This window comes from Pituophis catenifer, unplaced genomic scaffold (genome assembly GCF_029215685.1).
Source record: "Pituophis catenifer annectens isolate HBS135680 unplaced genomic scaffold, rPitCat1.0.hap2 SCAF_7, whole genome shotgun sequence".
NCBI classification, from domain to species: Eukaryota; Metazoa; Chordata; class Lepidosauria; order Squamata; family Colubridae; genus Pituophis; species Pituophis catenifer.
The window spans coordinates 42,602,376-42,627,555 of NW_027256887.1; the positions used below are offsets into that span (position 1 = coordinate 42,602,376).

Below are 25,180 nucleotides of genomic sequence, written 5' to 3' on the forward strand. Positions count from 1 at the left end.
CCGGGTACAGCACAGAGACAGCATTGGTCGCATTGGTTGATGATCTCTGGAGGGCTCGAGACAGGGGTTGCTCCTCAGTCCTTGTCCTATTAGACCTCTCAGCGGCTTTTGATACCATCGATCATGATATCATGCTGCACCAGTTGGAAGGGTTGGGGGTGGGGGGCACTGTTCTACAGTGGTTCTCCTCCTTTCTCTCTGACCGGTCGCAGTCTGTGTTGACAGGGGGGCAGAGGTCGACCCCGAGGCCCCTTATATGTGGGGTGCCACAAGGATCGGTCCTCTCGCCCCTTCTATTCAACATTTATGTGAAGCCGCTGGGTGAGATCATCCGTGGTTTTGGGGTGAAGTACCAGTACGCTGATGACACCCAGCTGTACATCTCCACCCCAGACCACCCCAATGATGCCCTCGAGGTGATGTCCTGGTGCCTGGAGGCCGTACGGATCTGGATGGGGAGGAACAAACTCAGACTCAACCCATCCAAGACCGAGTGGCTGTGGCTTCCGTCGTCCCGATATAGTCAGTTGGCGCCATCTCTGACTATTGGGGGCGAGTCGTTGGCCCCCACAGATGGGGTTCGCAACTTGGGCATCCTCCTGGACTCACGGCTGTCTTTTGAAGAGCATATGACGGCCGTAGCCAGGAGGACTTTTTATCAGGTTCGCCTGATTCGCCAGTTGCATCCCTTTCTGGATCGGGACTCGTTACGCACGGTCACTCACGCCCTTGTCACCTCATGCCTGGATTATTGTAATGCTCTCTACATGGGGCTCCCCTTGAGAAGCACCCGAAGGCTCCAACTGGTCCAGAATGCGGCCGCGCGGGTGGTAATGGGAGCAATGTGGCGCTCTCATGTAACCCCCCTCCTGCGCGAGCTGCACTGGCTCCCAGTGGTCTTCCGGGTGCGCTTCAAGGTTTTGGTTACTATCTTTAGAGCGCTCCATGGCTCAGGACCAGGGTACTTACGAGACCGCCTCCTGCCACCAATAGCCTCTCACCGACCAGTTTGCTCCCATAGAGAGGGACTCCTCAGGGTGCCGTCGGCCAAACAATGTCGACTGACGGCCCCCAGGGGGAGAGCCTTTTCTGTGGGGGCACCTACCATCTGGAACGGGCTTCCCCCAGAATTACGAAACATCCAAGACTTACGCATATTCCGCCGAGCCCTGAAAACATTTCTATTCCAACAAGCCTTGGTACTACAGTGGTTTAAAGCACCCTGTTATTAACACAGCTGCCTGCAATTTACTGCTGGTTTGAATCTCTCCAAGGCTCAAGGTTGACTCAGCCTTCCATCCTTTCTAAGGTAGGTTAAATGAGGACCCAGTTTGTGGGGGCAATAAGCTGACTTTGTATAAATATACAAAAGTATGAAGGCTATTGCTTAACGCACTGTAAGCCGCCCTGAGTCTCCAGAGAAGGGCGGCATATAAATCAAATTAAAAAAAAAAAAAAAAGCTGGTCTGGCCTAACTCCCCCTTTTTAATTGGCTTTTAAACTGTCTTTTAAATTGGGTTTTAAACCTCTTTAGATAAATTTGGATGTTTTTTTAATCTTTGAGCCTAAATTACTTAATCTGTTTCTTAATAGTTTTTAACTTCTATATGTATTTGTATTTATTATGGCTGTTCACCGCCCTGAGTCCTTCGGGAGTAGGGCGGTATACAAATATGAAAAATAAATAAATAAATAAATAAATATTCAAATGATCATCCACGAGGACTCCAATATCCCTCTCACAGTTACTGTTTTTGAGCCAGGTCTCGCTGAATCTGTACTTATATCTTTGATTTTTCCTGCCTAAATGTAAAGCTTTCCTTTTCTTCACATTAAAATTCATTTTGCTAGTTAGGGCCCATTGTTCAAGTCTGTCAAGATCTTTTTGGATCTTGAGCTTGTCTTCTGGGGTGTTGGCTATTCCTGCCATTTTAGTATCATCTTCAAAGTTTGATGAGTTCCCCTTCTATTCCCTTATTTAAATCATTTTTGATAAAAGAGATTGATTTTGAACAAACTTGTTGGTTTTGCCAGCACAAACCTTTTGAAAATCTGTAAGACAAATGTTTGGAATTTGACAGGGCAATTTATCAATACCAATCTACCAATCAATTATTTCTGTGATGTTCTGTAGGTAACTGCAAGTTATTTAATAGTTTTAAATAATCTAGTTTGGTCTAGTGGTTAAGGCATCAGGCTAGAAGCCAAGAAACTGTGAGTTCTAGTTGTGCCTTGGGCATGAAAATCAGCTGGATCTTTTCGGGCTAATCACTATGTGAGGTCAACCCCACTCACCTCACATAGTTATTTTGAGGAAAATAGGAGGCAGAAGTGTTAGGTACAGTATATTAGCCTCCTTGAGTTATTTATAAAAAAAAATAAATGCAGGACAAAACAATCTAAAAAAAATAAACCTCTGATCAATCCTTGTATAAAAATAATAATTTCATTAGAAATTAATGTTTATTGCCATTTTATGAACTACTCTTTAGAAATAAGCCTCACTGAATTTGGTGGAAGTATGTAAGTGTTGGTTTGTTTCATTCCTATTTTTCATCAGAAGTTTATTCCACTGAGTTTATGAGCTTATTCCCATAAGTAGAATATATTTCATTGTATCATTACTCTGGGTTAAGTAATTAAAATATCCAACTGCAATATAGAAGCAGGATGCATTAATGTCTTTAATTATGTTAAATTTTTATACATCTCTTGAAATTATTAATAAAGAAATAGCTGCTTTTTTAAAAGCCAAGTTGGCAGTGTATCAATTATAAAAAAGAACAAAACACAAAATAAATGTCATTGACAACCATGATTCAGAGCATAATAAAGCATAAAACACAAAGCACTGGCACAGGAACTAAGATTTTTCTCTAAGATGTCTCAGCCAATTCTATGGGAATAGAGCAATATTCGTATTTGGTTTCATTAATGTTAAACATTCAACTATTAATAAGGCCTACTATGTTAGATGATATAATATTAAATGCATACAATTGATTTTGGCAAAATTATGATATAACACTGAAACTCAGTTCAAATATGCATAATCAGAGCTTGAAGGGCTGTGCACTAGAATGCTGTTTAGTAGAGTGACTAGATCTGGGCTATTAAAATATAGATAACCACTAGATAGGAGCAAAGAGTTACAACTTTCTATACCTCCTGTCTAATGGGCATCTGAATTCTTGCAGCCAGATCTAATAGCCCTATATCTAATTACATTCTTCTGCATCAAAAGCCATAAGCATCTTGGCTGATATTCAGCTATTTTTAAATTTTCCCACAATGCTTCTGCCATAACATTGTTTCAGTGAATCATGTGAACTTAAATTAGTGCCTCTCAGGCAAAAAAGTATTCAAAGAGCAGACATTTGTTATAATCCTTCCTGATGCACTGGGCCCCAAAATAGCTGTCTATTGAATCTATTTTTTTTTTTTGGCATGCCTTTTATATTGAGAATGCTTTTCAGTTGTTTCTAATTTAAATACAAAGTTGTTTACCTATACAGAGTGCATGCAATAATACTTCTAAAACAAATGAATTGTAATATAATTCTGTATTCAATCTTTTTATTTCTAACATACTTGTGAGCCATTGACATCATAGTAGTAGACCACATTAATAAAAACACATGTTGCAGGAAGATGACAATAAATTAATATATTTTTAATAAAAAATGTGCTAGATTGAAGGTTATGATTCATTTGTATTTATACTATCCACCAAAAATAAAATAGGATAGAAATTGATAGCCTTATTATTACTCTAACATTTCAAAATTATAGTAAGCGCTTTATCACTTTAATTAGATAGTTCAAAGCAAGTTAGTTACATAGTAACCTGATTCATACTTTTGTGTTCTCATTTAGCTATGATTTATTGAATAAACTAGACATGGTTAAAAAAAAGTTTACAGACCATGATGGCAGGGCACTCAATTTGTTAATCAAATCCAGATGAACTACATTATTGTGATCCAATGAGCAAACCAGACCTTAGATCCCCTTGAAAGCCTTGAGTACTAGCTCAAGTTCTGAGTAGCAGACCTTTAAATACTTGGAATGTACTCCAAGTAGGACAGCCTGTGGAGACAACCTGCAAACTACTAGAAAGAGCAGCTAGGCGGTTCAAAGGTCAACTGTGCCACTGTGGGTCAATATTACTGAGTTCAATAATGCTTACTCCTAAATAAGTATACAGAGGATTGCTGCCTTGTTATGCAAATTCTCTTTCAAGGACAGCCCTCCACCTTTTCCCAAAGAAAGTACAATAGATTTAAAATATGTACTAGCTCTTTAAGAGAGTAAGGCCCTTATGTAGGCTCTTACATTCTTGCAGACTATCTCAGTAAAGTTTCTATTGATGTTTTTGGTTCTCAAGCAGTTCAAAAGAGACAGATGATAGGAAGAAAGGATAGCAATAAGAAATGATAGGATAACAATAATGTGACAACATAAAAGAGGACATTGGATCATTGCCTTGGGTTGTCTCCTTGCAGCTGTCTCAGTCATAGCACAGTAAGTAAAGCTTTAGGAAAACAGAGGAGGGTCTTGGAATTCCAGGGTAGGCAATCTGTAGTCCATTGAAACCTTGCATCATTCCACCAAGATTTAATGATTTAATTAATGTTCAGGATGATTTATGAAGTCATAACAGTTTATGTGTGGGTTCTGATTATACATAATATCTCTCTGGTAGGATGGGTAAATAGTTTTCTTATTTTTATGTGACTTTTTAAAATATTTGTTATAAAGCTCTGTTCCTTTTTCAAAATATACTTTAGGAAATGTCTGCCCAGCCCCAGTTTCATGAATTGTTACATCTCAACACAAACAAAATAAAGCAGCATCTTTATTTAATATATAACCATAAGTACAAAAATGTTTATTACATAAGACCTGTTTTGTTTATATTATATTGCTATAAGCCAATACAAAGAATGAGTTCATAATTCCATTTTATTTCCAATATATTATATTGTTTCAATACCACAGCCCTGATGCATTTCATATAGAGCACACTGTAGAAACAGAAATTGATTTTAAGTTAAAAAATATTAAACAAACTACAAGAAGCCCTTCAATCCGAAATAGAAATCAAACATACATTTCTATTCCTTCTACTTGCTTAAGCTAGGTTGATTAAAGAAAAACTATATGTTCTAGACTGCCATTTTAAAATTCACCCTTATTAATTCTGAGGAATTTCTGAGCATGTGGGTGTAACACTCCCCTCCCCCCAATTCAATAAAGAACTGAAATATAATACAAAAAGAAACCAATCAAAGCACTGAAAACAAGCCTACATAAATGTGTTAGAGAAACAAAAGTTTCAAAGAATAATAAGTATTAGCTCTGGGATTTATAATGAAGCTAATAAAATTCAGGCCAGTAATCTTAAAACGTAATGAACAGCATTTTTAATATTGAACACATGAGAGGTTAATGAAGGCTGGAACGTTGTGTAATGTAAAACATTTCAGATGTTGCAGTTCACCAGATATAATTGGATTCAGGGACTGCTTGGCTCTCTTCAGCCTGTTTAGGTGATGGTGTCTGCTGCCTGTGCTTGGTGCCTGTTGGCCTCAGGGCATTAAGAAGATTGGCTCCATACCCTAAAAAAATAAGCCAGTTCAAAACTAAAGAACTACCAAAGGAGATCTGTTGTTGTCATTGTTAATGTTTCACATTCAAAAGTATTCTACATTTGAAACAAAGTTCCAGGGTGTAACAATGTCTTTATCATTGTAGAACTGTATCACTTCCATTTCATTGCGAATAATATTACTTTTCTATGATTTTAATGGATCTATCATGTTACATCTTTCTCCTCTACAGTTCAGAAAACCAATTCATGTCATCAATTTCAAAGCACTTAACATATTATTCCAACATAAATCTGTAAGTTTAATAGCCTAAGGTGGCACAATATTTCATTGTTTCTGCAACAATATTGTACAATAAATCCAGCCATTCAACCTTCCATGATATCTCATTTCCATTTCCATATCTTCCTAATTCAATGGTTCTGGTAGAATAAAAAATCTTTTTCTGTTTTATTTTTTGTGCTTGAACATGCTAACACCTTTTCTATGCCTTTACAAAAACACACTTCTAGATAATGAGGTCACCATTAGTATTTGTGTGTGTGTATGTGAGTGTGTATGTGTGTGTGCATGCGGAGGAAGGGGGAGATGGAAGGGGAGGGGAGAGAGAGAGAGAGAGAGAGAGAGAGAGGGAGGGAGGGAGAGAGAGAGAGAGAGAGAGAGAGAGAGAATGGAAATGGGTGGTAGACTGTAATAACCCTAAATTGTGAAACAATGGTGGTAACATTTGAGAGAATGTTTTACAGTGAGGGTATTCATGATCATGTCCTTGTTCTTCAAAGTAAGAGCTTAGGCTATTGCCCAGGCTGATTCACAATTGAGGAAATGTACTACCAGTAGTTCAATCGTTTGCATTTGGAGAGCAAATTTAGATAGCTGTGAGGTAATGGATAAGGCAGGAATACCAGAGGGAATCCTGGTTATTTGGCAAGATAAAAGATTTAGATTGGATTCATTAGATAAAGCATATGAATTTTTTGAAGATCATTTTATTGCAAGTGAAGAACAGGAAAGCAGAGAAGAGATAGGAAGTAAAAGACAAGAAGAAATACAAGTAGAAGAAAAGACTTCGCAACAAGAAGAGAGCGAAAATGAAAAAAGAGAACGAGCAGAACGAGAAGGTGCAAGAGCAAAAGAACAGACAGCGATAAGAACAACCTGGAGTGTAAAACCTATATATAAATGAAGTTATGGAAGAAGAAATAAAGATGTTATCAATTAACAGAAATGAATTGAACTCCTCTATGAAAAGGAAAAAAAGTTTATGTATCTACAAAAATTAAAATTGGACCTAATTTGTCTTCAAGAAGTGCATATTAAAAAAATAACATGGCAACCTATTGGAATACCCCAAAATGGGGAAACTATATTCTGCATTAGCACAACAAAAGAAAAAAGGGGTGGCATTATATGTTAAAGAAACGTTAAAAGCCAAGCAAGTATATTCACATGAAGAAGGGAGAATATTGATGGTTGAGGTTGTAATAAATCAGAAACAGATTCTTTTGATTGCAATATATGCACCAAATAACAAACAAGAAGAATTTTACAAAAAGCTCCATAAGAAGATAATTGAAATGGCCTATGAAAACATATGTATGATAGGAGACTTCAATGCAGTTGTGCACGTCAAACTAGACTATAGATGCAATAAAAAAAGTTAAAAAATTACTCCCCAAAACTTTTTTTCGAAATGACACAAGAAATAGGCATACAGGATATATGGAGAGAGTTAAACCCAAAGAAAAACTAATATACATTCTATTCGAACAGACATCAGTCGTGGTCTAGATGGGTGTCATGAGAAGAGATGTCCAAGAGGTTGATATAGAAATGAACATATGGGCAGATCATAACCCAATAAAAATTAGGTGGAAGGGACAAAGGAAGAAATTGAGATGGACACTGAACCAAACCATACTAAAGGACAAGGAGTTTATACAAATAATGGAAAAAGAAATAGACTTCTTTTTTAAAGAAAATACAAAATGTTTGGGACATGGCTAAAGCATACATGCGAGGATTAGCTGTAACATATATAGCAAGAAGAAACAAGAAAAAGAAACAACAGCAAAAAACACTACAAGAAGAACTCAAAAAGCTAAAGATAGAATTGCTGCAAGAGCTGCAAAAAAGTAATGTAAAAGAGAAAATGGAATTAATAAAACATGAATTAAACCTCATAGAAAAAGAAGAAATGGTACAAAAAATTAAAATGGCAAGACAAAACTTTTTTGAAAATGCAAATAAGCCAGGCAGATGGCTAGCATACAAACTAAAAAAAGAGAAAGAGAAGAAAATGATACATAAACTGATAGATGAGAAGGGGATCCTTCACCATCAAAATGAAGATTAAAAAAGACTTCCGGTTGACGTCGTGGCGAGAATGGCTTGGAAAATAGCGGTCTCCGCTGAGCCATGCGAAATCCAGCCGGCAACTGCTGTCGGGAGACCCTATGGGGGTCAAAGCTGACTTGTAGGGATGGCGAAGAAAGGAGAGGTGCTTTGTGGACCATGAGGAACTCGCAATTTCCTCGTTAGGTCCAAAGCAAGCTCTCCTGAGCAGTTGCAGGGACGATGGCCATTTTTGGCAAATCATAAATTGGGCTAACCGGGACCATAAGATTTGTGCTGGAGCGGTCCATGGACAGAGCATTGAAACTGGGTAAGATAACTTCCAACTCTTACTCTAAAGACTTAAGTACAGGAATTTCAAAAAATAATCTCCCCACCAGCGAGATTGGCCAAGATGTTCTTAAACAGATCCCCGGAATGTTGGAGGTGTGGTCATAAACAAGGAACATTCTACCACACGTGGTGGACCTGTCCTAAGATTAGAAAATACTGGTGTAAGATAAGAAAGTGACTGGAGGGGATAACTGAACAGAGAATAGAGATGAAGTCGGAACTTTTTCTTTTGGGCATTTTTGAAGGGAAAATGGAGAAAAAATTGCAATATATAACATTACATATATTAACTGCAAGTAGAATTGTCCTAGCACAAAACTGGAAACAATCAGATATTCCTCCAGACCAAATTATAATAAAAAAAAAATTATGACTGTGCAGAAATGGACAGACTGTCCATGGAAATGAAGGAGAGGGAAGAAACCAAGTACTATCAAAGTTGGAACAGATGGTATTCCTGGCTTGAGAGTAGACGCAAAAAATAAGGGATAATCTGCTTCCAATATAATATGTAGAAGGTAAAATTGTTGAAGAAATATAGGATATGAAACTGAATTACGAATAGAGGTTATTACAATTCAAATAAGGATGTAATTTAAGATAGAGATATATAGAATTAGAACTTTTGTAAATATGTTTGTTATGATAGAGATAATAATATAGAAATACTGTCATTAGTGAAAAAATTTTGCTATGTCTTTTTCTGTATTTTTTGTACTGTTTGTTTTATATGTTGGAATTTCAATAAACACTATTTTTTTAAAAAAAATCTCCAAGTGTTAAGGAAGTGGCGATTAGACACATGGAGAAGATTAAAGGCCGAAAAATTAAGAGGTGAAAGAAATGCCCAAAAGAAGCTTTAAAATACAGAAAGCCTGGAAAAAAGCTTAAACAATCTGAAAGGTGATTTTGGGAGAAACCGTCTTTCTTATTTGTATCTTTAAACCCCCTGGACTTATCGGATAATCAGCTATTTTTGACATACTGTTTAATGTTGGAGTTTGGAGCAGGAGAGCCATCTACCGGAAGAAGAGGAGTACTACAGCATGAGAACTTTTAATGAAAGTGACCTTGATTCTATTTTAGAAGACTATTTGGATATTTTGAAATACATAGTGAGTTTCTTTTCTTTTTTGAATATTTTTAAGATGAACTAAATTGCAAATAACTAAACTTTATTGAAACTGGTTATTGAATTGTGGACTTGAAAGATTGGAGGAAACCTAGTGGATTAATTTGGATTTGGATTATTAATGCTATTTGACAGAACATTCTACGAGGCAAAAGAAGAAAGGTGATAGAAGAAAAGAGAAAAGTAGAAAAGTTAAATAAGACTTTAAAATTTGGACAATTGGGAAGACAAATAAATGGAAAACCATCAGGCTGTAAAATACTAAAGAACTTTAAAGATTATAAATTTAGGGGATTTGGAGGTATAACTATGGGATTGATTAAATCCTATTAATAATTGGCTCTGTTGGAGTTTTAAAATATCGAAACATTGGAACCTTAGAGGTATATTGACTAATTTTTATCAAATTGTTACAAAATGGATTATCAGGGGATAATAGAGGTACAGTAGTGGCCAAAATTGTGGAAATCTTTTGGGAAAAGTGTATTTTTGAGGTTTGAAGCTGTCATCTTTTGGCAATGAACCAATCAGATCACAGTAGGATTCAGTTATTGATGTCATGTATTGAAGCTGAGAGAAGGACATTTGTCAGTGTGTTATATGATCACTATCAAGTTGGTTGGGGTTTTTTTTGTGTTCTTTCATTTAGTGAGCTTGTAAAACATAATAAAATTAAAGTAATGGTGCAAAGAGTTGACTGGTTGCCCAGAAAGCGATGTAAAATAGTATTATTAAGTGAACAGTTATAAAGAAATTAGAAGAAAAATTGGTGGAAACTTAAACAAAGGTGGCATTTCTAAGTTCTTGAAGATGTATAAGGAGACTCAGTCACTATAAAACCACACTGATAAAGTCAGGAAAAGGTGGACAACACCTTTGATGATAGAAGAATTAAGAGACTGTGCCTACGTGACAGAAGAAAATCATCTGGGTGTATACAAGATGAAAAGGCGCAATGCAATATGAAGTTGAGTGCAAGGACTGTTCGGTGCAGACTGTAGGACTTTGGCCTAAAATCTAGAATTCCACAAAAAAAGCCACTTTTATCTCTCAAAGTTTTAAAAGCATTACATTCTTGATCTATATCTTTCCATTGATATATAATTTTATGGTACTATTCCCCAAAAAAAGTGGTGTTATTAGCCATCAAATCTCAAAAATAAACTTTTCTCAAAAGATTTCCACAATTTTGGCCATTACTGTATATGAAGAAATAATTTTGATGCTCAAAAGTATGCATGAAACTATAAAGAACAATAAGGAGACAAGGGGATTGTCTAAAGATAAAGAAATGAGTGTAGAAGTCTCTCAACAACTGGGGGAAAAAGATGAACATGATATTCAGAAAATAGATGAGAAATTAGAAGAAGCAGTGGAAGAGAAAAATCAAAATGAGATGCAAGAAGATAAAGATAATGAAGAGAAAGGATTGATAAGTAGGAATTAAATAGACAATTCCTTAAAAGTTTATAATAGAACAGAGAAAAAAAAGAAAAATCTCTTCAAAAAAAGAGAAAGGTTTAGAGGAAAAAAAAGAAATATCTTCAAAAAAAAATGACTTATGGATGGGTGCTCAAATGATACAGCAGAAAGAGACAAAGGGCAAACCAAAGGGAATACTCAGTGGGTATAAAAATATCAAAAAAAGTTATAGGATTCAAAGAGAGAGAAATAAAAGGATGATTAAAAAGTCAACAAATGATGGAACTCCAAAAAGGTTAAGAGATGATGGATAGTGATAAAATATATTAATAAAATGGAAAAGTAGAAAATACAATACTAAGAGATAATATGATTTATTATAATTAAAAATAAACTAAGGTTAGAAGGTGGAAGTTTAAGATTAGGTAATCTAATTGGATTATTAATGTTAACAATGTGTTAAAATATATTGTGAATTTAAACTCATAAGAAATTGTGGGGATTTGAGATATAGTCGTCGGATTGATTAAATTTTGTTAACATTTGGCCTTATTAGTAGTCCTAGACATTTGGGATATTGAAATTATGGTTGAATAATGAGTAATTTTTAAAATATTAAATATTAGTGACTTAGTAGGGGATGACAAATACATGGTGCAACAAAATGTTATTTATGTTTAAATGAATTAATGGAAAAAATGATAAAGAATTATAAAGAGAGAATGGTATTGTTGAAGTTGGAAGATTAGGATTATGCATACTTATTTGTACGGTATTATTATTGTTAGCATTGTTTAAAAATGACTTTGACCCAGTCAATACACTGTCAAAGAAAATAATCCAGAAATTCTATGGAAAACTTTACAGTCAAGAAAATGTGTCAGAAGATACAATAAAACAATACTTAGAAAAGGCCAGATTACCCAAAATAACAGAGAAACTGATGTTAAACGAAAGAATAACAATGATGGAATTAACAGAAGCAATTAAAAGGCAAAAAAACAATAAAACACCTGGACCAGATGGGCTTCCAACAGAACTTTATAAACATCTACAAGATGTCTTAGGCTTGTCAATGTTGGAGATCTATAATGATGTGCTGTTAAGGGCCAATCTTCCTAAAATATGGGCAGATGCAAATATTACCTTAACACCAAAAGAAGACTCGGATTTACAGCAGATAAAAAACTATAGACCAATATCATTATTAAATATAGACTACCAAATATATGCCTCAATAGTAGCAGAGAGACTAAAAAGATTCCTGAACGAATTTATACACCCGGACCAGAATGGTTTCTTACCCAAAAGACAAATTAAAAATAATATGAGAATCATTTTGAATACAATAGAATACTATGAAGTACACTCTAAAAAAACAGATAGCGCTGATCTTCTTAGATGCACAAAAAGCCTTTCATAACCTGAATTGGCAATTCATAATACAACAATTAAAATGTATGGACTTTGGTGAAATATTTATAAATATGATTAAGACAATATATTCTAAACAAATGGCAAAAGTGATAGTAAATGGATACGATAGAGAATTTCAACATAATTAAGTGTGCAAGACAACAATGTCCTCTGTCTCCCCTATTATTTATACTAACTTTAGAAGTCTTGATTAGAAAGATCAGACAAGACCCAGAAATAAAAGGTATGGAAATATATTTTTTTTTTTACAAATTACAGACGTTTGCGGACGATCTAGTATTTATCCTAGAAGAACCATTAGAAATGGGACCTAAATTAATTTTAAAAATAGAAGATTTTGGTGAAGTAGTAGGATTAAAAATAAACAAAGACTAAGATCTTGTTAAAGAATCTTACAAATAAACATGAATTGATGGAAAAGATGGGTGTTCATATAACTAAAAAAGTAAAATATTTAGGAATTTGGTTAATGGTGAGATGTGCAACCATTAAAGAAGATAATTATTTTAAATTAATACAGCAAATAAAGATAGACCTGGAAAAATGGAAAAACTTACAGCTGTCAATGGTTGGAAGAATAGCTACAATAAAAATGAACATTTTTCCGAAGTTATTTCTGTTTTAAACAATTCCAATAAAACTAGAAAAAAAGTTTTTTGAGGATTTAAATAAATTGATTTTAAAGTTTATATGACAAGGGAAAAAGGAAAAATAAAACTGAAAATGCTACAAGAAGCTAAAAATAAGGGGGGATTTGGATTACCTGATTGGGAGTTGTACTACCAGGCCTCAGTGCTTACATGGGTGAAAGAATGGGTTAATTTGAGGAACAAAAGAATTTTGACTTTAGAAGGACATGATTTATGGGCAAAGCATGTAAGCCATTTCCTCCTTTCAGTGATCCATGAAAGTGCATCTATAGTATGTAGATAATAAAGTTGAAAAAAGGTGAATAATATTTTTACAGAACTATAGATATGTTGAGGCTGTGTGTGACAAGGAATGGCTGGGAAGGGAGGGGCCAGGCGAGGCACCCCTTGACGTGAGTGACATTGAGTTGGCCACGCCTACCCAGTCATATGACTATCAAGCCACACACCACTGTCACATGACCATCAAGCCATGCCCACAGAACTGGTAGTAAAAAAATTTAGAACCCACCCCTGGCTTATATGATGTTTATGCTTGATATTATTAACTACTGTGTTTCCCCAAAAATAAAACCCTGTCTTATATTTTTTTGAACCCTGAAATAAGCGCTTGGCTTTTTTGCCATGCACTCAAAAGCCCATTTGGGCTTATTATCAGGAGATGTCTTTTTTGGGGGGAAATAGGTAATTATAGATAAAACTGAAGAGAGCGTTTAATTAAATAACGGAAAATGTTTAATAAGGATATGTGAAGAATATGATGAATAGATTTTGAGAATAATAGCGATAGCTATTGTATGTATAAGAGTTATTATTTGTATTTAAAAGAGATTATACCAATCAGTACACTGCCATTGTGGATATGGAAATTTTATATGTAATAAAAACATTTATAATAAAAAATAATATTAAAAAAAAGGCAGGAACACAGGAGAATGTGAGTTCTAGTCCCGCCTTGGGCACAAAGCCAGTTGGATGACCTTGGTCAGGTCACTTTTCTCAGCCTTAAGAAGGAGGCAATTGCAAACTATTCGGGGGGGGGGGGAGGGGGGCAGGAACATGCCACAAAAACTAAAGGGACTTGTCCAGACAGTCTCCGAGAATCAGCTATGATGGAATGGAAGAAAAAAAGTACTTACACTGTCAAAGCAACAGCCATTATGTTAAAATGTGGCACTGTGGCATTACTGAAAACTGTTGCTTGGAACCCAGTTGTTTAGAAACAATAACTGATAATTTATCACCATCAATCATTCTAGACTTACATATTTAATGGTCAATAGTTGTTTTGCATGCTAGGATTTCAGCTGAAGATTACATCCTTCAGATAAGATTACATTGTCACTATGACCCGATTTTGGAAATTTGTCACTTACCCAAAAAAAAAAAAATGGTGCAGAAGGGGAAATCGGCCACGAAAAAAAAAAAGTGAATTTTTTGGTCAGAACCCGATTTGGTCCTGGTCAGAAGTGTTTATGACCAGAGGTTCTACTATAACACTCATACAGACATATCTAAAAACTTAGATTTATTAGGACTTACTTTTATTGCAGTTCCTTCCATGCCATCCATCTTGACATTGACATACATTTGGCTCAATACAGATTCCATACAATCCACAGCTAGGTTCACAGACAGCTATAATGGGTTATATGAATATCAAATGTCTTTCTCCACAAGAACCTTATACTGTATTGTATAATTCTTATTAATATGATGTGAAGACAATAACCCACTCTTGAATCTGCCACTCTTCCCTTTTCTTCCAGCCATCAAGATATCTAAACCAAGTAACAGTACCCAAATTCAGAAAACCTAAACTGTGGCAAGATTTACTGACCTTCCACCATGTTGCTCTTGAAAGAAAATTTTGAGGTATAAAGTAGGTAGTCTTTGTTTAGCAACTGCCTCATTTAACAATTGTTTGCAGTTATGAAGGTGATGAAAAAGTACCTTTATGAGTAAACCTTTCATTTATGACCTTTGCAGATCAGTAAAGAAAACTGAAGTAAGATCATAAGTACAGACATGGTTTCGCTTTCTGACTTCTTCACTTAATGACCAAGTTGCTGATTACAATTGTTTTTGCTAAACAAGGACTGCCTCTATTCCATTCAAAGACTTTGCCTTTGTGTTGAAGGAGTTAATGAAATACTAATCTATGTTTTAGTATATTGCCCTGCTTATGCCCCTATTACAGGTAATGTCTTCCTGGTTGATCACATTTCCAGATCAACTGGATTCATTCTGTTTATAGTTATGATGGCCCAATTAATATAATTTGATTTCTATGAATGTAACTACTTTTTGCTTTACTAACTGTAAGATATATTGTACTAAGATCATATCAATTTTATAATTATTTAGTTTTATTATGATTTTTATTTGCTGTCTCAGAATTTGTTGTCTTGTGTTTTTATTTGATCAATGATTGCAGTAAAGATTATTGATTGACTGATTAACTATTTTTTTATTTATTTTTTATTTTACTTCAAATTTATATACCGCCCTTCTTCCTGGGAACTCAGGGCGGTGTACAGCCAGATAAAAACACATAATATAAACATTAAGAACAGATTAAAAGGAAATATCTCAATTTGGCCAAAAATTAAAAAACATACAAATTTAAAATCATTTAAAAGGCATTGTTAGGCCAGCCCGGCTTGTTGGAAAAGGAAAGTTTTAAGGGCACGGCGGAAGGCACGGAGGTCTTGGATTCTCCTTATCTCTGGGGGCAGCTGATTCCAGAGGGTGGGTGCCCCCACAGAGAAGGCCCTCCCCCTGGGGGTCACCAGCCTGCATTGCTTGGCTGATGGCACCCCGAGGAGGCCCTCTCTGTGGGAGCGCACGAGTCGATGGGAGGTCGTCGGTGGCAGAAGGCGGTCTCTGAGATAACTAGGTCCTATGCCATGGAGCGCTTTAAAGGTGGTAACCAACACCTTGAAGCGCACCCGGAAGACCACGCAGGAGCGGTGTTATGCAGGAGCGCCATGCAGCTCCCATAATTACCCGCGCGGGCCGCATTCTGGACCAGTTGGAGCCTCCGGGTGCTCCTCAAGGGGAGCCCCATGTAGAGAGCGTTGCAGTAGTCCAGGCAAGAGGTGACGAGGGCATGAGTGACTGTGCACACGGAATCCCGATCAAGAAAGGGGCGCAACTGGCTGATCAGGCCAACCTGACAAAAGGTCCCCCTGGCAACAGCCGTCAGATGTTCCTCCAAAGACAGCTGCGTATCCAGGAGGACTCCCAGATTGCGCGCCCTCTCAACGGGGGCCAAAGACTCGCCCCCGATAGTCAGCGATGGAGTCAGCTGACTATATTGGGATGCCGGGAACCACAGCCACTCAGTCTTGGAAGGGTTGAGCTTGAGCTTGTTCCTCCCCATCCAGATCCATACAGCCTCCAGGCACTGGGCCATCACTTCAAGGGCATCGCTGGGGTGGCCTGGGGTGGAGATGTACAGCTGGGTGTCATCAGCGTACTGGTGGTATCTCACCCCAAAGCCACAGATTTATTTTTATTTATTTGTTTAAATTTCTATACCGCCCTTCTCCAAATAGGACTCAGGGCGGTGCACAGCCTAAGTAAAAACAAAGCATACAAAATTTAAAAAACAGTATTAAAATAATTAAATATTCTGGCCGTAAATTAAAACAACCCAATTTAAAATCAATTTAAAATTTAGCTCAAGCCAGCCCAGATGATCTTGCCCAGCGGCTTCACATAAATGTTGAACAGAAGGGGCGAGAGGACCAACCCTTGCGGCACTCCACAGATGAGAGGCCTCGAGGTTGACCTCTGCCCCCCTGCCAACACGAACTGCGACCGGTCTGAGAGAAAGGAGGAGAACCACCATAACACGGTGTCCCCCATCCCCAACTCTTCCAACCGGTGCAGCATGATACCATGGTCGATGGTATCAAATCTTCTATTAATACTTCTTAAAAAGTTCTCCTACTTACGTTTTGAACAAAGGTCTCCCTGGTAACCTTTGGAGCACTTGCATTTATTTTTACCAGTACATTTACCTCCATTTCGACATGGCTGATGGCATTTGCCTAGGAATAGAAAACGTGACACTAGTGCCTTGCTTTATTTAAATTAAAACTAATCCAGTTTAGATTTCCAGTTGCTGTCATGTCTTTGGTCAATTGAGACTTTCACATAATGCTTGTTGTAATGTAATCTAAGTTGCTATGGATACATATGAAAATAGGAATTCATAGATTGCTGCTACAGGTAGTCCTGGACTTATGGTCACATATGGGACTGGAATATCAGTGGTAGAATGAAGCAGTCATTAAGCAAGATGCCCACATGACCACTTCACTCAATGATCGCAATCCTGTTGTGATCATTAAGCAATCTCCCAGCAGAGATTAAGCAGATGGAGCAAGGCTATCTGCCAGGGGGGAATCTGTGGGACTGAGATTCCCTTCTGGAAAGTAGCCCTTTTGCTGTTTCTTCACCTCTAATGTGTGATGGCTTCTCCGGATGCCAGCTCAAACAATGAGGAAGAGTGGCTCCGGAGACTTTGGAGAGGGTTTGGAGGAATGCCGGGAAGTTGCTGAGGGCCTTGAGAGGCCAGGCACATTGGAAGGATCATTGGAGGAGCAGTCAAACACCCAACTGGAGAAGAAAAAGAAGAGATACAGAGCTCAGAGGCTGCACTGGAAGTGCACAGTGGACAAGGTGCACAGCTGCAGACAGCCAGTGGGGATGAGGAAGAATTGTCCCCTCTACCTGATCCACAGACATGCAGGGCAGAACAGAGGCAGGCTCAATAGAAGTTGGCCAGGTTATTTGCGAGGAGGCAGGCGTACCCCTCCTAATGAGCTATACCATGGTGTCAAACTCATGACGTATTGTGACGTATTGTGATTTTTTTGCCTTTGTGGAGCCGGGGTGGGTGTGACCTGCGTGTGACGCATCTGGCCCACAGGCCACCGGTTTGACAGGCCTGAGCTATACCAATGAGCGCCTATTTAGTTGGACGGGTGGAGCAGGGGGTTGTTGGAAACAATTGCTGGTTCTCCTGCCATGTGCATGCTTTACCTTTCTGACTTCAGTTTCCTTGACACTGGATTGTGCTGCTCTTGCCTATGTGTTTGGACCTTGGTCTTGTTTGTAGATTTTGCACTCCTACCTTGGATTTTGGAGTGGACTTGGCCTATGGACTTGGTAGACTTTTGGTTTTGGATTTGATAACCTTGTACCCTGACTGAGCAGTGTTGGACTCAATAGGACTTTGCATTGCGTGTAAGTGGGGACCTGGGAATTAACATTAAAGGGTTGGACTATCAATAAAGTCTGTAAAATCTCTGTGCATGTTGTGCATGTGGGCTGGAACAGGACACTGAGATTCCTTCCTTTCACTCCCCTTTCAGCTCCGAGATTCTTCCCACCAGAAAAACTCTTTCGTCTTCTAGAAGGCTTCTAGAAATGAGGTGGAGTCCTTTTGGAAGATGGCAGTAGCTTACAAGCTTCACTGTCAGCTTCCCATTGACTTCTAGGGAGGCTGGCAGAGAAGATTGAAAATGGTGATCACATGATTGTGGGGTATTTGGCAATTGTTAGATGATTGTGATCATGTTACTGTGAGGGTGACATTGCAATAGATGGTGCTGCTCTACTGTGTTCAGCTGTGATCTTGTGTTCGTGATTTCTGATGCTTCCTGCCAGCTTCCACAAGCCAAGTTAATGGAGAAGTCAGGAGAAAGTCAAAACTTGCTCCCTGTCCCACTGTTTTTATGCTCACCTATTGAAATTCTGTATATCAGTTTAGGTAAGGAAATGTCTCTGAAACAATGACCCAAGAGGTCACAGGATTGTCTGTGAATCTCTTCTGTGACATTCAGATAATCTCTGAATGTCATCATATCTATTCACATGGGCTTAAGTGGAAACTTATACAGAATTGTATAGAATGCTATACCACATTAAATTTTCTTTAAGCTAATGACTACATATTTTCTAGTTGGTATCCGTGTTCTAATAATCTTCAAATAGTCATCGATTTACAACCACAACTGAGCCCAAAATTTGCTAAGTGAGATAGTTAAGTGAGTTTTTCCTTATTTTACGACCTTTCTTGACATTGTTGTTAAACAAATCAATGCAGTTGTTAAGTTAGTAACACGGTTGTTTAGTTAATTTGGGTTTCCCATTGACTTTGCTTGTCAGAAAGATGGTCACATGACCCTGGGACACTGTGACTGTCATAAATATGAGTCAGTTCCCAAGCATCTGAATTTGTTCACATGACAGTGGGGATGCTGCAATGGTCATGTGAAAAACGCTTATAAGTAACTTTTTTCAATGCTATAACTTTGAACAGTCATTCAATGAACTGCTTATGTCGAGGACTACTCATATATCCATTATAAGCTGGTTGGGGAATTCTGGCAGTTGAAGTCCAAGTCTTAAAGTCGCCAAGTTTGGAGACCTTGACCTAGATTGTTAATAACTTATTATAATCAGGAATGCTTATGTATCTGGGATTTCTCATATCGAATGATAACAAATATAGTATCTAATTTTCATCTTTGTATTAGTATATAAACAACAATAAAAATATGCCCAATAGAAGGACTGTACTATGATAGGTAAGTTACACTTGGACTCCCTTGTACATATCAGGGGTGGGTTCTAAATTTTTTTACTACCGGTTCTGTGGGCGTGGCTTATTTTGTGGGTGTGGCTTGGAGGTCATGTGACTAGGTGGGCGTGGCTAGCTGGTCAGAATCATTTCTGGAAGGTCCTCGCACTTATGACCAGTCCTCGCACTTACGACCGACTCATTTGTTTGCTTTTAACACTGATCAGCTGTAGGACGGCCCTTTGAAGCCCCGCGGCAAGAGTTTAAACAGTTTTTTTCCCTCTAGTCATCAGCTGGGACTCAGGAGGCAGCAATAGATTGGAAGTGGGAACAAATAAAAGGTAAGAATAACGTGGGGGGGTGGGGGGGGTGGGAGGGCGGGGGGGGAGAACCGGTTCAGTGACATCATATCATCACCGCTACCGGCTCGGCCGAACCGGACTGAACCAGGAGGAACCCACCACTGGTACATATCATCTTTTGATATTTTAGAAATTTCAAGTAAAATATTTCAAATTTAATTAAAAGAAATTAAAACAAGACTCACTAATTTCACACTGATCCCCCTCCAGTCCTGCGGGACAAATACATTTTTCTGGATAAAAGCATATTCCTCCATTGAAACAGATGTTTGTACAGTTTGCTGTGGGATATAGTATTAAAGTATTACATATAGTATAACAGACGATTTACATAAAGTTTTAGTGAAATTCAGTAAAATTTTCAGTCTTTTTAAAAGCTAAAGAGCTCAACAAAATGCAACATCCTGATCTACAGTACATTTATATATGCAGATAAGTAGCATATTTTCTCTGAAGTAGGCATCTTAGTGTCCCCTCAATGTTGTGGACTACAACTTCTGTATGGTTTTAATATTGACCATGATAGCTAATGGTGATTGAAACTGAAATTAAAAACATCTGGAGTAATGCAGCTTGTGTTCATCAGATCTGCAACAGTAAGAAAGTATGATGCTTGGGTCTGATTTATCTGTTTGCATGGTGAATGGTATTAAACTTCTACCATCCTTTAAAAAAAATCCCAATTCAATGAAAATGAAATTGTTCAAGAATCCTCCAGGCTCATTCTACACTTAATTTTACTGAGAGTCAGCTAGGTCATGCTTCTTTCATTTGATGTTTGTGATCAAAAGGAAAGTGCATCCAAGAATAAACACAGAGAATGCAGGGATATAGTGCAAACTTTAAGCCAACTACATGCTAAGAGGTGGCAGTACATGTTTCTTTCCAGGTATCTATTTCTACTTCTTTCCACCATACCTTTGTTACAGTTGATGCCATAGAAACCAGGTGGGCAGATACATAATCCCGGCATGATGCAGAGTCCACCATTCATGCAATGTGGTGTACACAGAGCTGATTTAAAGAGAATGAAGAACCAATATTACACTGAACAATTATCCTTAACATATTGAGGGGATAGATCTTAAAATATACAGCACTTTTCATTCCACAACAGAAATAACATTTTCTCATGCAAAGAAAAGTGTTGATTCACTGGTAAATATTCTAATGATACAAGTAAGATTTGAGCTTGATTTTCAAGTAAGATTTTTCTATAACTAGCTTATATGAATACCAAACTGCAGCTAGTGGAAGTAAATTGAAATTTTACTTAACAACATTTTTGATGGGCTGTATATACATATATTTCTTAAGTTCATGAAACACAAATAGATTATACTTATTGGACCTGCCATAGGCAACAGTCAGTGCTAGTCAGTGTTCCTGATCCCAGGTAGCCAGGAAAGAACAATTTCATCTTTCAGTTCCTGTAATTAACTGCCATCCAAATGAAGGCCAGGAAAATGATGCAACTGAAGTCAATGTATCTACAAGAAACCAGGTTCCAAAAGGCCATGCAAGTGCACAAGTTAGGAACATTTTAGAAAGAGATTCCATAATACATTCTTCTCTCTTCTAAGGTAAAGAGGATTAGGGTTAGTCCTGGCAAATAGGACTGAACTAAAAGTATTATTGGAGTAATGAAATAGGTCTTACTCAGTCTGTCCTTTTGGACAGACATACGCTTAATTTATAATGAAAATTGGACATTCTCTTGAGAAATGATGGTAGAATAAAACAACTGCGGTACTTCATATTTTCAAGTTAATGTGCATCGTACTTAATGTTTTGCCAAAGTTGTCATTAAGTTGCTGGCCTGTTCTTTTTTGCCTTTCAGATCTTTTAATGGAAACTTCTTTATCTTTTGTATAAACAAACAGTGCTTTCTTAAGAGCTGCAGTTCATTAAATACTTTTCTTATGTGTTTAACTTTAATTTTAGGAAGCCTTCTAGCCATATCCAAAAATTCCTCCAAAACAATATTTTGGAAAAAAGTGACTGCTTAGCTTCTTTTTGTTGTATAAATAAAGTACAGAAGAGAACTGAAGAACTCTTTTTGATTACCTTTTTCACAGTGAGGACCATAAAATCCATCTGGACATTCACAGATGTGCCTTTCATTACAAAATCCTCCATTTCTGCATCCTCCAGGACATTCAGCTTCAAAGAAAATGACATAGATTAAATTAATTTATTTATTTGTTGCTTAAGTACACCAGCTTCTATTGATGATGTGATGGTTAGGGATTCCAAAAAGAACGTCTCTATGTCATAATCTCTGATATTTTGGTAGCACATAACATGTGTAAGAAAACTATAATCAAAGGCATGCATGTCAAAATATAATTTAAAGGAATATTAAGAGAAAAATGTAATGAAAGAAAATTATTCTCCCACTTGCAGAGTCAGGGAAAGTTCTATAAACATTTTTTTGGAAGGAATAACCCAATTTAAAACTGAAGGACTTAACTGTGAAATCTCAATTTAATGGAGGACAAACTGGCAACTGGCTCTTCTCTTACTGGTAAACCTTTGATCTTCCTTCATCTTTGACCTCCAACAGGCCCATCTGTATTTAGTAAACAGTTCCCATTGTATTTTTTTTTAATTTTTTTTTAAATTTGATTTATATGCCACCCTTCTCCAGAGACTCAGGGCGGCTTACAATGTGCTTAGCAATAGCCTTCATTCTTTTGTATATTTATACAAAGTCATCTTATTGCCCCCACAACTGGGTCCTCAATTTACCTACCTTAAAAAGGATGGAAGGCTGAGTCAACCTTGAGCCTTGGCAAGATTCGAACCTGCAGTAATTGCAGGCAGCTGGTCTTAATAACAGGGTGCTTTAGACCACTGTACTACCAAGGCTCTTCCTCTTCAGGTTTTTCTTTGGATTTCTTTAGCAATGTTCTCCAGATTTGCCCTGAGCTACAAAGCCTTCAGCAGTGTAAATATGGTCCGGTCCAACTGAGATTTGCCAGACTGCACAGATCTTCAATAACCAGAGCTAGGTTCATCTTAATTGCCAGCTATTACCTCCATTTCAGTCATTTAAGACAATTTCTACTGCCTCATAATCCCCTTTCTCCTCTTATGCAAAATGTTTTATGAGAAACAAAACTATACTATAATCCCAGCTTCCCCTTATCAGCCAAACTAGTGCTAAGTGTTGTTTGGGCTTTGCACGGGTATGCAAATAGCCAGCAGGAAGATGTAGCTGAATATAGGCTATCATAAGCTACCCTTTTTCTTGATTATTTATCTTATGATAACTATCTGATTTTGTGAGCTTTTTCTGAAATCTCCCTGTTTATTTTATTTTATTCATTTGTATTCTGCTTTTATTATTTTTACAAATAACTCGAGGTGGCAAATATAGCCAACACAGCTTTCTCCTCCTACTTTGCCCACAACAACAACCTGTCAGCTGGGGTGGGCTGAAAGATTGACTGGCCCAAAGTCACCCAGTTGGCTTTCACAACTAAGGTGGGACTTGAACTCATGGTTTCCTGCTTTCTAGCCTCGTGCCTTAATGGACCAGGAATAGGCAACTATGCTGGCTTAGGAATTCTGCATATTACACTACTAATAAGATTTGGCTCATTAGTATTTGTTATTACTACAACAGATATTTCCCATTCTTTTGTTTCAGAATTGGGAAATAGGATCAAATGTTGATATTCCCAACATACTGAAAACTCTGAAAACAGACAAATCTTTATTCAGCTCACTTCCAGGTACCTTGTTGACATGTTTTGAAGAAGATGGCATTCTGTGGAGTTTGCAGTATGATAGTGCCTTCTGAATTCATTACAATTATTGTAACTTCAAATGCTGCCACTCCATCTTGTTTTCCAAGACAAGGAAATCCAACTTGAACAACTACAAACAAAAGGAAAAGAGGTACACATTTTTAGTGGCATATTAATGTTGTTAAGGACAATATTTTATTATATGGGAAATCTGAATTTGAAAAATAGACACGATATATGGTGCCCTTCCTCATGGCATTTAGAAAAGAAGTGAAACAGAACTCTTTCACAGATCTTATATGTTATTGGGGCAGTGGACGGCAGAGGAGGGTTGATAGATATTTTTATGTATTATTGTATTTTATATATATAATTCCATATATATCTCTGGTGGTGGTGCACCAATTAGAATGCAGTATTACAGGCTAATTCTGCTTGATTCTCACCAGCTCAAGATTGATTCAGCCTTCCATCCTTCTGAGATTGGTAAAATAAGAACCCAGATTGTTGGGGGCAATATGCTGACTCTAAACCGCTTAGAGAGGGCTGTAAAGCACTGTGAAATGATATATATGTCTAAATGCTAGTACTATATACTGTGAGCCACTGGGGTATTCGCAGAATCGGCAGTATATAAATATTATAATATATGTTAAAATATGTAGTTGATTATCTATTGGAAATTCAATATTAGATTGAAATATACAGTACAAATAAGTTATAGGAGAAAATGCTACATTTATTCTTGTAGAAAAGGTCATATCTAATTAGATTTGGGCTTCTCAGCTTTCCTAATTCTCACCCAATACACAAAATAGGTCAATATTTTGGGAATTGCAGCTCTTCTCATAATTCTAGGATGCATCAGGATGGGGAAGGTTCCTTTAGCTTGGTATGAATAACCTCTGCTGTCATCCCAAATCCAAGGCAAATGAACTTGTTCTAAGAAGTACAGTCTAGACACTGGCACAATAACTTTTGATAGCAGGGGCTGCATGCCTCCATTTCAGTTCCTTAAAGTGATTCATGTATTTGCTCTTCAGCACTGTAATGGCACCAGTGCAAATCATCTTTCAATCCAACCTGTTCCATGAAGTCACCCTCCAACCAGAGAATTGATCATCGTCCGAAAAAGCACTCCTAGTTCATGTTCTTTACTTCAACCTCTGGAACAACAGCAATGTCCTGTATCCATATTTGCTCCCTCATTTTAAACCATCACCAGTGCAGCTACAAGTATAAAGGGTGCCTCCAGTATCTGTATTGTATGTGACCAAAGCCATTATTTCTATGCTAGTGCCTTAAAGGATTGTTTTAATGTAATTGCAAACTTTGCCTTTGTGTCCAGAATGAAAGAAAGAGAGAGGTCTTCACTATTCTAGTTTCTGCCTGGCCAATCTCTTGATTAAAAAAGAGAAGAAAGGCAAAGAACAAGAGTATTCTATATATCTTCAGCTGGACTCTCCTCATGAGAGACGCCATATAGAATATATGTAGTCTTCATAGCAGAAGCTTTTGGTAGCT

At 37.2% G+C, this 25,180-nt stretch overlaps 1 protein-coding gene across 1 annotated transcript in view; it reads right to left on the reverse strand.

Annotated features, from left to right (window-relative positions):
• Positions 1 to 5,108: 5,108 nt before the first annotated feature.
• Positions 5,109 to 25,180, reverse strand: part of WIF1 (WNT inhibitory factor 1) — a 53,863-nt gene continuing 33,791 nt past the window's right edge. The window contains exons 4-10 of the mRNA XM_070947222.1: positions 23,646 to 23,786; positions 21,969 to 22,064; positions 20,820 to 20,915; positions 20,087 to 20,182; positions 16,904 to 16,999; positions 14,484 to 14,579; positions 5,109 to 5,621 (exon numbers count right to left, since the gene is read on the reverse strand). Coding sequence (XP_070803323.1) covers positions 5,500 to 5,621; positions 14,484 to 14,579; positions 16,904 to 16,999; positions 20,087 to 20,182; positions 20,820 to 20,915; positions 21,969 to 22,064; positions 23,646 to 23,786 — 743 coding nt within the window. The 3' untranslated portion in view covers positions 5,109 to 5,499. The remainder of the gene's footprint in view (positions 5,622 to 14,483; positions 14,580 to 16,903; positions 17,000 to 20,086; positions 20,183 to 20,819; positions 20,916 to 21,968; positions 22,065 to 23,645; positions 23,787 to 25,180) is intronic.